Below are 13,056 nucleotides of genomic sequence, written 5' to 3' on the forward strand. Positions count from 1 at the left end.
ATCATGCAAGAACTAATAATAGATAACATGCTTATACACAAAGAACATATTTCAAGTATGAAAGAAGAATAGCATGAAGTCCTTATAAGCATATAAATTAAAATACATCAATTGAAATTTTTGGAAGTGAACATTCATGAAATATTTCATACATCAAGTATATCAAGAATTTGGGGCATAAATAACATGCAAAAGTAAAAGGCTTACTTTCAAAGAGAGAAAATGGACCAATGTTACGTCGCGTATGAATTGATGAAGGATGTATTCATATGTGTTTGAACTTCCAAGAAAAGTTAGAGCAAAAGTATATAAAGTGCATGCAACAAATCATATTTATACAAGATTTAAGATATGAAGTATGCCCAATTCCCTTTGAATGTTGAAAAACGGTTCAATCGCAAGAGGTTTTGTCAAGATATCTGCAAGTTAATTTTTGCTATCAATATGCTCAATTACAACATATCCTTTTTCAACATGGTCATGTAGGAAGTGGTGACGTATCTCAATATGTTTAGTGCGAGAGTGTAACATCGGATTTTTGGTTATATTAATAGCACTAGTATTGTCCCACATAATAGAAATACGTTATAGTTTAATATCAAAATCAAGTACTTGTTATTTGAGCCACAATATTTGAGCACAACAACTAACTGTTGCGATGAATTCCGCCTTGGAAGTTGACAAAGCAACGGAGACCTGTTTCTTGCTATGCCAACTTACTAAGGATTTTGAAAACATGTGGCAAGTTCCACTAGTACTTTTCCTATCCGTTTTGTAACCGAAAAAACCAAAATCAGTATAACCAACCAAATCACAATCGCTTCCTTTGGAATACCAAAGCCCATACTTAGATGTACCATGAAGGTATCTAAGGATGCGCTTTACGACTTTTGAATGTGATTCCTTAGGTGCCGATTGATAACGAGCGCACATACACACGCTAAATGTAATGTTCGGCCTAGATGCAGTAAGATATAAAAGAGATCCAATTGTCGCGTCGCTAAAAATATCTGAGCACATCGAACACTCGAAGATACAACCGAGTCGCCACCGAACTTTATTTATTCTCGGTGGAAAGGGAAAATATCGATAAAACCCATGGGAAGAGAAAAAAGGGTAAGGAAGTCGATTATGAAAGGGGAAGGTATTAGTACCCCTCACATCCGTTGTGCTCAATGGGAACCATTTTGTATGTTCTTTGCATGAATGAGTGTTATTATATGAAGGTTACTTGCAGAAATGCTAAAAGGGAAAAAAATAAGTTTATAATTAGCGTGCTCGCCAAGGATTCGAATCCTCGTGCCTACGTATTCTCATAGTGCAATGAGAAAATCAGAGCTCTGTAGTTCGTGGAAGAAAATACGGATGTGTTGGTTGATTTTAGGGAACAATTATAATTGTATCCTAGAAGTGTGTAGACGTCAGCCGATTCTAATCCTTGTTCAGATGCTCTAAGCTTTTAGTTTGACTGCTAAGGAATGAATTATTACAGTTCTTTTAGGAAAAGAAATAAAATTGTTTTGAAAAGATGTTTGTGTGATAGAAAAAGAAAGAGTTGATTGAACTGAATACATAAGAACTTACTTAAATTGCAAAAGGAATTGTGAAATGAGGAAGGTGTTATTGAGGTGTGGTGAAAGTAATTCTTGGACCAGGATTGTAGGTGTAGCTGAAACCATAAAGTAGGTGTAGCTTAAACAAAGAGTAGTCAATGCAAGGTTTTAGGATTTTGCCTAGATCCAAGGACTAAGACCTACAAATGGGTGTTTACCTAAGCACTGATTCTGATAAGGAAAACATGTGTGAAAGAAAGGGGTTTTCCGTAGCATGAGGTATGACAAGACAAATATTCGTGAAAGAGAAAGGCTTTTCTAAGCACGAGGTATGACAAGACAAATAAGAAAGAATGGTTTTCCTAAGCACGAGGTATGACAAGACAAATAAGAAAGAATGGTTTTCCTAAGCACGAGGTCTAACAAGGCAACCATGCATGAAGAGAGTTTCTCTAAGCACGAGGACTGACAAGACAAACATGAATGAAGAAGAAGGGGATTGCCTAAGCATAAGGTATGATAAGAAAAACAAGAATGATAAGGGTTTGTCTAATCATGGAGTCTGATGAGACAAACATGCATGAAAGAGAGGGGTTTTCCTAAACACGAGGTCTGACAAGGAAAACATGCATGAAGAATGAGTTTGGTTCAGATATGGGTACATGACCATGGTATGCTTAACCCAATGAATGTATGAATGTCAAAGAGAGCAATGTTTGGTCCAAAAAGGAAGTGTCACTACGCCAAATAAGGGAAAAGAGGGCGCTTATTTTGGCCTATAACAGCGCTTTTAAGCGCCCTCTAATCTGGCGCTGGCATAGGTAAAGACAGCGCTTTGTTCTCCTGGAGAAAGCGCTGTCTAAAGTGGCCACATTATAGTGCGCTTTAAGAAAAAAGCGCCCTCTAGAGTGGTCCATAAAGGGACACCTTAGAGGGCGCTTTCTGGAAAAAGCGCCCTCTAAAGTTGTCAGTGTAAAGTGTTTAGAGGGCGCTTTCTGGAAAAAACGCCCTCTAAAGTTGTCAATGTAAAGTGTTTAGAGGGCGCTTTCAGGAAGAAGCGCCCTCTAAAGTTGTCATTGTAAAGTGTTTAGAGGGCGCTTTCAGGAAAAAGTGCCCTCTAAAGTTGTCAATGTAAAGTGTTTAGAGGGCGCTTTCAGGAAAAAACGCCCTCTAAAGTTGTCAATGTAAAGTGTTTAGAGGGCGCTTTCTGGACAAAGCGCCCTCTAAAGTGTTAGTTATTTTAAAAAAATTTGTTTGAAAAACAGTGGATATATATTTAATTGGTAACCTGTTCGCATGCTGCAAAAGTGTAAAATTCATATTGATTTCATCCTTTAATCCAATGTTATACACCATTAATCCATTGACATATACAACATGAATCCATTTATATACAACATTAATCCTCCATATATACAACATTAATATATGATTCTTTGATCAACAATATACAACAACATATTCTCAAAGTACTACAATTAAGAGAATAAAACATAACAACCAACACCCAGTGACCACTGTATCCAAAAGCTGTCTAGTAGTTCTAACCAATACTAAACAAAAACGCCCATCCACCCATGGTGGCAAACATGTTCTGTATATCCAAAAGCTGTCTAGTAGTTCTATCGCACATCCATACAAAATAAGGCTCAACCAAAACAACAAATGGCAGCATAAGTAGTCCCCTGCAAAAAGAACACGTCCAAATGCAAATAACACAGAACTGTCAAAAGGCGATTGAGCAACAAATAGTAAACAATGGCATAAAGTTAAATGACATAGCTAATATTACCTGAATTCCTGCATGGCTGTTAAGGTAAAAATCAAATTCCCTAGGGTGACAAACGCTGGTGTCTACCACGGTTCCTTTGACAATTTAGAACAACAAAATCAGCAAAACGTGATAAATTCAAATGATAATATATACCAGCTGCGTTGAGAAATATATTGAAAAAACCTGGCATAATATTTCCACTTCTATCGGTCTCTTTGGGGTTGACAGGAAAGAGACGGGTGTGATGTCTCTTTTGGACCACTACAAAAGTAACTTTAGGTAGATACCCATCCTCTATTGAGACACAAGCCTGATGAAAAAAAATTAAAAATTAAACGCAGAGAATTTAGTGGTGTATTTTATGAACGACAAAGTAACAAGAAATCAACTTTGAGAAGTCCTAAATTCTGCCTACAATACAGGGCTGCAAAGTTGATGCAACAAAAAACATATAACAATATATGGTAAGTACCTGTATCTCCGACCATATTTTTTCTTTGCCAACCTTCAAGTCCGGACTTCTCCAATTATCACATGTAATCGGAATATGTTGTCGAACAAGGAAACCAATGTAACTTGCAAACATTGAACCCTTATCTTTTGAAGATAGAATTGATATATGTTTAGATGGACATGTTCCATTGTCGTAGAGGGATACTTTCAAATATCCAGCATCATCATCTACGCGAATGAGGCTTGACGACAATAGAGCATCTCCATCTAAACAAATATCCAGCATCATCATTTTACCTGTAAAAAAGAAAACAATTAAAATCAGATGACAAATGTAAAAACAATTAAAATCATAAAAGTCATTTTACCTGTAATAAAGAAAACAATTAAAATCATTTGACCTGTACCTTTTCCACTAAGTTCTCTTTCTTTTCTTGGTTGGAATATGTTCTACATGTCTCTTAACAACACGGACGGTTGGATTGATCCAAATACCCTCATTATGATCATTTCTAATATATGAATCATTTGATATAATATTCTCATCTTGATCATTTCTGGTAAACGATTCAATCTCAACATCAATATCACCTTGATCTCCAGTGTTTTCATCAATTACTTTGTTGGAAAAAAGAACTATAGACCATTTCGTACTTTTCGGATCATTGACATAGAACACTTGTCTAGCTTGAGAGGCTAGAATAAAAGACTCATCTTTGTATCCCACCCTATTAAGATCCACTTGCAAAAATCCTGACTTATCCATTCGAATGCCGTTATTATTTTCAACCCACTTGCAACCAAATATAGGAATCTGAAACTTCTCATAATCAAACACCCAAATGCGCTCGATAACACCAAAATACGACAGATTTGCAAATTTGGGGTTTAAGTCCTTCACACTTGATATGTGCATTGCTTCAGCTACCACGGTGACACCACTATTCTGCATAGTACTTTTATCATCTTGTTCTTTGGTATAAAATGTGTATCCATTAATCGCGTATGCGCTATAAGAAAAAACATGGAAACTTGGACCATATGCTAAGCATCTCAACCTTTCTGTTATTGAAGCGGGATCTGAATAATACTTTGAATAAATATGATCCTTAAACCAAGGTATAAAACATCGATTGTGCTCTCGTACTATCCAATTTTCATTTCTATTGGGATTTAAACCTCGGAGAACATCCTTGTGAATTTCAACATACGGCTCAACCTCATTCTCATTGTGCAGAACATACAAATGCACTTGATCCCGTTCGACCCTTGATACTGCCACGATTTTATTTCCAATTAGATTTTTTCCTTCTTTCTTTTCGACAAGCTGAGACTTGGGGAGTCCGATTGACTGAACATTAGACAAATATTCAGTACAAAACTCAATCGCTTCTTCAACAATGTATCTTTCAACCATACAACCTTCTGGTCGACTTCGGTTCTTCACGTACCCTTTTAATATTTTCATATAACGTTCAACAGGGTACATCCATCTCATATAAGCTGGTCCACACAATTGTGTCTCTTTCACAAGATGAACAACTAGATGTACCATTATGTCAAAAAATGATGGAGGAAAAAACATTTCAAGCTCACACAAAGTAATAATGATTTCTTTTTGCAACATTGGTAAGATCGCAGGATCGATCACCTTACTGCAAATTGACTTGAAGAAAGAACACAACTTAGTTATAGAGCTTCTTACTTTTTCTGGAAGAATAGAACGTATACCTATTGGGAGAAAATGTTCCATTATAACATGGCAATCATGGGTCTTTAAACTCTTTAACTTGAGGTCTTTCATAGACACAAGTCTTCTAATATCTGAAGAGTACCCTTCTGGAACTTTAACTTCACTTAGAAACTTACACAATGTTTTTTTCTCCTTTCTAGATAGAGTATAAGCAGCAGGCGGTAGATATGTTCGTTTTCCTTTCTTCAAGGGTCCTAATTCAGTTCTTATTCCCATCGCTATCAAGTCCTTTCTTGCCTTAAGGCCATCCTTAGACTTTCCTTGTATATTGAGTAACGTGCCAATAACATTTTCAAATACATTTTTTTCAATATGCATAACATCAAGAAAATGTCTCACATACAAGGACTTCTAATACGGCAATTCAAAAAAAACTGACCTCTTCTTCCACCCACTTTTGACAAGTGTGTGGGCAAAAGGCTTGCCAAACTGAGTATCCAAATCTTTCACCTTTTCAAAAATTTGATCACCCGTCAATATAGGTGGAGCTCTGCCTTGTTCTGTCTCTCCATTGAACGCCTTTCTCCATCCACGGTAGTGATGATTTGAATTTAAGAATCTCCGATGACCGAGAAAGACATTCTTCTGACCAAACTCCAAGCGCTTCCAATCTGTTTTATCTTCACAAACAGGACACGCACATTGACCTTTTATGCTATACCCTGATAGATTTCCGTATGCTGGAAAATCATTAATTGTGCCAAACAACATCGCCCTCAAGTTGAAACTTTCTTTCCTATATCCATCATAAACCTCCACACCGGTCTCCCACAAAATCTTTAAATCTTCGATTAAGGGCTTCAAGTACACGTCTATGTCATTCCCTGGTTGTTTAGGTCCAGAAATCAACATAGACAACATCATGTACTTACGCTTCATACATAGCCATGGAGGTAGGTTATAAATCATAATAATCACAGGCCATGTACTGTGTGAGATACTCTGGATACCGTGTGGGTTCATTCCATCAGTAGATAATGCCAAGCGAAGGTTTCTTGATTCTTCTCCAAATTCAGGATAATCATTATCAATTTTCAACCACTGTGGTGAATCTGCCGGATGTCGATACTTTCCATCTATAATTCTTTCATCTGCATGCCAGGTCAAGTGTCTTGAATCGGTTTCACTACGAAACATGCGTCTAAATCTCGGAATAACAGGAAAATACCACAAGACCTTTGCTGGAGACAACTTGTTCTTATATCGCGAGACACCGCATTTAGGACACTCATTTAACGATGCATACTCATTTCGAAACAAAACGCAATCGTTTGGACATGCATGTATCTTATCATAGCTCATGCCAATAGAGCATAACATCTTTTTGGTCTCATATGTTCGATTGGGAAGAACATTATCCTCAGGAAGCATATCTTTCAAAAGGGCTAATAACTCTGTGAAACTTTTATCCGACCACCCATTGCCCGCCTTTAAGTTGTACAACTTTAATACCGCAGACAATCTTGTGAATTTAGTGCAACCATCATACAAAGGTTTCTCTGCATCACTTACCAACCTCTCAAACATTTCGGGACAATCCTTAAGATCTCCTTCAAGTGCTTCTGCAATCTCTTCAACTCGATCACAATCGTATGTATCTGCGCCACTATAGTTTGAGGCATAGGTCGTACTATCCCCCGGTTCAACATTCTCGTTACTTTTCTCACCATGCAAATTCCAACATGTATAACTTCGATCAATTCCATGCCTCATTAGATGCGATGTCAACTGAACTGCGTCAACCCGTTTCCCATAACAACAACCCAAGCAAGGACATATCATTCTACTGGGGTCTTCGGCGTGCGCAACGGCAAACTTAACGAATTCTGATACCCCATTCTCGTACTCTCTCGACAATCGATTGGAAGACATCCATGTATTATCCATTACTAATTAGAATAAATAAAAAACAATTTCAGAAGAGTTCAAACACATTCGGACCTAGGTTTCTAATGATATTGGTGTTGACACAAAATCAGATGTTCATAGGTCGTATAACCCATTGCATCCGCAATCATGGTCACTAAAACCAACCGTCAATTTCCTAGTGCATCCGCTATCATGGTCGAAACAAACGTAGAAGGAGGAAACGCGCAGTAATAAGGTAAAATAGAAATTGGGCAAAGCTAAAACAAAGCAATAACATAAAACAGTAATTGGGAAAAGCGTGTACCTTTGATTGGTAGAAGGAGGAAACGCGCATGTAGATCTAACAGAGGTGGAAGGAAAACGCCTCAGAACCCTAACATGAAAAAGAACGCTAATAACAGATAGTGAAATAACAAAACGCGCAGTATGTTATAATTTTAATGTTTACTAAAGGGGACATTAGAGGGCGCTTGTGGAAAAAAAGCGCCCTCTAAAGGGGGCCTAAGAGGGCGCTTATGAAAGCGCTCTCTAAGGCTTTCCAGAAGCGCTTTATAAACTGGAAATGTACATGGACTTAGAGAGCGCTTTTTCAAAAGCGCCCTCTAAGGGTAACCTTAGAGGGCGCTTTCACAAAAGCGCCCTCTATTGTTGTCCCTCCATTTTTTTTTGGCTTCACTTTAGAGGGCGCTTTGTTACAAAAGCGCCCTCTAAAGGGGGCCTAAGAGGGCGCTTCTAAAAGCGCTCTCTAAGGCTTTCCAAAAGCGCTTTATAAACTGGAAATGCACATGGACTTATAGAGCGCTTTTTTAAAAGCGCCCTCTAAGGGTAACCTTAGAGGGCGCTTTCTAAAAAGCGCCCTGTATTGTTGTCCCTCTATCTCCTCCTTATTTTTTCGCTTCACCTTAGAGGGCGCTTTATTACAAAAGCGCCCTCTAAAGTGCGCTGTCTATTCCAGTTGTTCGCTCCTTATTTTTTCTCTTCACTTTAGAGTGCGCTTTTGTAATAAAGCGCCCTCTAAGGGGCGCTGTCTATTCCAGTTTTTGGCGTAGTGTGTGTTGTGAAATGATGATTGTAGAAATGTTGAGATGTTGTAACATATGTGGGGAAGAAGACTTGACAGTTATTCAATTTGAATTACACTAAAGTCTACGAATGGAGGTGAATACTTTGAACAACTGGGCCGGCGTCCCGTATCCAAAGATATTTAGAATGAGGATATGAATACTCTCTCTCATTCCTTCTTCACTACTTAAGGCTCGTGGCATGCAATTTGAATCATAATTGACAAGTGTTAAGAAGAATCTGTTATGCTTGAATGATGAAGCAGTAATCTAATCGTGATGTCCCAAGTCTTCAAAATCTTGAGTATGAAGCTTGACTTGGCTTGAGATCTAGTGCAGTGCCGATGTAGAAGCTAATCATGTCAAGTGATCAATAAGCTCGTGATCACTTGACTAGATAGGAGAATCATACATATATCAAATGATTAATGGATCAAAAATCACTTTGATCAATCAATCCATCAGGGATGCAATTAAGATATACAAGCACATGTATTTGTGATTAAGGACTAGAATCCTAAAGAAACTAACATGGTATCATGCATATTAATTTCTAAAATTAATCTAATATGGACATGTGTATCAATTACTAAAAGATCTTAATAAAAATAAATTCTAAAACTAATGCCTAATTTATAATACAAGTCTATTTTTATTTAATTTTCAAAGTTATTTTAATGATGAAATGTATCAAAAGTAATAAAATGAGCTAAAATCAATTAAAATATAAAACAACAACAAAACAAAATGAAGAAAACAGAAAATATAGAGGCGGGGGTGCATCAAGGCCATAGAGGTGTAACTAGAAAATGGGGCGTTGGGCCCATGATCAGAAGCCCAATAACATGTTGCCTTGTCCAAACCAGAGGAGGGTGCACTTGGAAGACTGGATGTGTTGCTGGAAAGTTGCGCAGGGCCCATGCAATTTAGGCCCATTACCTGATTCTTATATAAGGAGTGGGGTGCACACGCAAATGGGGAGGTGTGGCCCTGGTCATTGGGGCGTTGAGCTCAGCAAACTAAGGCCCAAAGTGACATTGTTTTGTATTGCATTCAGACCAGGGGTGTCTAAGTAGCAACAAGGGTGTATGCTAAAAATACCATGGGCTTATGAATTGTTAGAGCCTAAACCACCACGTCAAGGGAAAGGGGAAACAATGAAGAACGCCTCATTTCCCAAGTCAATCATACTTAGTCCTCTCTCCCTCACACCAAACCTCTCATCGAAGCCCTTACCCCACCGCTCTGGAAATCGCCTCCGGTGGCGGTGAAGGTCCAAACACTATCAAGTTTACCTCATCTGGCTTGTTTTTATTTCTTCTCACTCAATCTCATAATATTTTCTTTGAATTCCTAACCAACGCTGCGAATCAAACCAAAATGTTCGTGAACCGTAAAATTACAAAACGAAATTAAATGGTGCAGATGAGCTAAAAGGAGTCCAAACCTTAGGGGTTTGGCTCCTTAAGAACGTCACTATATTGTGGTAAGGGAGAGGGTTCAATTTAAAGAGGAAAAGGCGTGAAACCTACCAATGAGAACAAGATGTTCCCCGGAAATTATTGGAATGAAGAAGATGAAGCCAAAGAGAATTCTAGAGAAAACTTCAAGGAGGAAAATGCTCCAAGCTTGCTTTTCCTCTGCTATCTTCGTCTTCTTCTTAAACTTATAGTCTGTAGGTGAAAATATGAAATGTTATTCTATTGCTGAGTTATTTTGCGTGCTTGAGATTGGGAGTTGAGAGAATTTTGGTGACCTTTCAATGAATGGTGATTGTGATTGTGTGTGATTCTGAATGATTTTCAATGAATCAATCTGAGAGTAAGGGAATGATTAGATAGAGCTTGGGGCTTGTAACTGAATGGAGCAGTTTGGTCAGGGCTGTTAGGGTAGAGTTAGCTCAGTTATCTTTCTAAGTAGAAGTTTGTTAGGGTTAATTAACTCGGTTAGGAACTGTTAGATTCAGTTATAATCTATTAAGTGCAAATAGTTAAATTGAATTTTGTTAGCCTTCTGTTATGTTATATTATGGGTTTGAATTTAGTCATTGGAATGGTGTTAATTTAAGTGTAACTTTTAGAAGTTAGGAGGAATCAGCAAAGTCATTATGTTAGCAAAATGTGAAATTGTTGTCATGAATTTTGAATGCATGTATAAGTTGGGTTCAATTATTCTTAGTGTTAGTGATTAATGTGAGACTAAGGTTAGCATGTTTATGATAAGCTACTATTAGAAAAATGGATTGAGGCAATCAATTTGCAATTGGATTGAAGTGAAACAAATACTTAAGCTTGAACTTAGGCGCCTGGAACTCTGTTAGGCAATTAGTTAGAAAAATGTTAGAATGTTCCTGAGCAGTGGTTATTCTGAATGAATTAGGTTGCATTTGAACGTTAGAATAAAAATGTAACTTGTGAAATACTTATGAATTAATTGTTATGTTAGTTGACAATTGGATTGAATTTGGTATTGGAAACTATTAATGGTTAATGATGAATGTATTAATAAAGACATTGTAGTATGAGTTTGAAGAAAAAAACTTATAATTATGGTTAATGGCTTATAGACATTTTCAGTGGTAATTTAAATTTGGAAAAGAAGCAAAAATGATGAACTGGTATATGTTGATGAACTACTAGGCAATGGATTAAATGGGATAATAGTTTAGTCATGTTGAATGATGATGTATTTCTATACTATTGTGGTGTATGTGCATGAATCCTAATGGTTCATTACATATGGTTTTACAGGGATGACACATGGTAGGAGGAGCAAGTCATGGAGGTTGGCACAAATGTTATGAAGAACATGGGTCAAGGTTTGCATGGTAAGGTTCATAAAAGTTTTGGCAAGCTATCAAACATGAAGATCTTGACCACTTTGGAATATATTGTGAAGGAAGAAAATTAGAATTAGGGTTTTAGGATTAGGATTAGTTCAGTTGACTTTGGCCAATTGTTTGACCAAAAAGTCAATAGTTGACCAAAGTCAATTGTAGGTCAAAAGTGAAATCTTGTGTAATTTGGCTTTGTAATTTGGATTTTAAATGTAAAATGGATGTTTTGGTAATTAAAAATGGTCTTAAATGAAATGTCTTGTATGTTAAGTAACTTGCCCTTCAGGATTTGAAACTTGAATTAAATCTTGCACTTTCAATATGACCTTTAATCCTGGATTCCTTTGAGTCTTGATTTCCTCAGACCCTTGAATGAATACCATGCCATAAACAAAAATGCATGTAATAGTGGAAATGATCATCAAAAGGGTCAACTCCACATGATTTACTAGAACCAAGGCCAAGATGTGATTAATATGATCAGACAGTCAAAACCAAGGATTAAGGCTCACATGAGAACTTAACCAAGATCATGATCAATCACTAATTTGTTGTGCCCGCAATCCAAAATGTCAAGATAAAGTAAAATGACCATAAACTTGCAAGTCATGATTTAGTGCCTTGTTCCTTAAATAACAAGAAACCTTTAAATCAAGGATGTTATTTGAAATATGCAACTGTAAATGAATGTCTTTTGATGGATGATTAGGGCATGTGGATATAAAAATGAAATAAGTAATAAGCCAAACAAAATTGAAAAAGTAGGGAAAAATTTGGGGTATGACATATGCCCCTAGTTAATCATCTTGGACCTGAATGTACGAATGACAATAACTTTTCAGTCATTCAAGGTAGAAGAGGATTAAATACAAGAATATCCAAATATTTTTCCGTTGAGAATGGATGTAAAATTTGAGGTAAGTGTATTAGGGATTTGTTTATTGGGGATATGGAATGGCAGATAAACTTTTTGTAGGTTTATCTTTTGGAGATTGACTGACACATTATGTTGCGGAAATAGATCGACCCGGACGAGCGTTGGAAAGTGATTAACACAGAAGAGTGTCGGGAGTCAATACAGACGAGTACTGAAAACGTAAGATTAGCACGAGTGAGTGTTGGGACTTAATACATACGAGTATTGAAAAGAGAGTGTCAACATGGACGAGTGTTGGGAATTAATGCATACAAATATCAAAGGGGTAAGACCAACAGAGACGAGTGTTGGGAATCAATACAGATGAATATCAATGGGGTAAGACCAACACGGACGAGTGTTGTAAATAAACACGGACGAGCATTGAAAAGGAAATGTCAACATGGACGAGTGTTAGAGTCAATACAGACGAGTATTGAAAAGGTAAAGTCAACACAGACGAGTTGGAAATCAATACGGGCGAGTATTGAAAAGCTAATGTTAACACAGACGAGTGTTGAAAACAAAGTTCAACATAAACGTGTGTTAAAAATGGTCAACACGAACGAGTGTTGTAAAGTAATAGGGTTGACACGGACGAGTGTCTGGCTTATGCTTTGTATGCATGCTTGAATTTGTATGGCGTAGTGCTCCGTCTTGATGGATATGCTATGTTTTTTAGGATGTAATGCTTTATGTGATAATGACTACTATATGTAGAATGACAATTGTTGGGTTTCTTGGGATACCAAGCAAGTTAGGCTTTAGGGATGTGCCATGTATGATTGGGCTTTGAGAGATGCGAAGCAAGTTGGGCTTTGAGAGATGCCAAGCAAGTTGG

At 37.2% G+C, this 13,056-nt stretch overlaps 1 protein-coding gene and 1 long non-coding RNA gene across 3 annotated transcripts; one reads left to right on the forward strand and one right to left on the reverse strand.

The window, feature by feature from the left end:
- Positions 1 to 3,066: 3,066 nt before the first annotated feature.
- On the reverse strand, positions 3,067 to 4,071 carry LOC127085189 (uncharacterized). Of its 2 annotated transcripts, XM_051025746.1 has the most exons (4): positions 3,800 to 4,071; positions 3,511 to 3,637; positions 3,346 to 3,419; positions 3,067 to 3,238 (listed from the first exon to the last, which is right to left on the reverse strand). In XM_051025746.1, exons 1-4 carry the CDS (start codon positions 4,067 to 4,069, stop codon positions 3,203 to 3,205), a joined length of 507 nt encoding a protein of 168 aa, XP_050881703.1. In that variant the 5' UTR covers positions 4,070 to 4,071; the 3' UTR covers positions 3,067 to 3,202. The 2 variants fall into 2 exon arrangements, with proteins under 2 accessions (XP_050881703.1, XP_050881702.1); XM_051025745.1 differs by having other exon boundaries at positions 3,346 to 3,637.
- Positions 4,072 to 9,559: 5,488 nt separating this feature from the next.
- On the forward strand, positions 9,560 to 11,569 carry LOC127085190 (uncharacterized). The gene is made up of 2 exons (XR_007788991.1): positions 9,560 to 10,138; positions 11,214 to 11,569. It is a non-coding gene; the product is annotated as an uncharacterized LOC127085190 (long non-coding RNA).
- The last annotated feature ends 1,487 nt before the right edge of the window (positions 11,570 to 13,056 follow it).

This window comes from Lathyrus oleraceus, chromosome 5 (genome assembly GCF_024323335.1).
Source record: "Lathyrus oleraceus cultivar Zhongwan6 chromosome 5, CAAS_Psat_ZW6_1.0, whole genome shotgun sequence".
Classification (NCBI taxonomy): Eukaryota; Viridiplantae; Streptophyta; class Magnoliopsida; order Fabales; family Fabaceae; genus Lathyrus; species Lathyrus oleraceus.

Coding starts and splice junctions, on each gene's coding strand:
- LOC127085189 (XM_051025745.1), bottom strand. CDS start 4,069: ATGATGCTGGATATTTGTTTAGATGGAGATGCTCTATTGTCGTCAAGC. Junction 3,638..3,799: donor AAATATGGTCGGAGATACAG/GTACTTACCATA, acceptor TTTTTTCATCAG/GCTTGTGTCTCAATAGAGGA.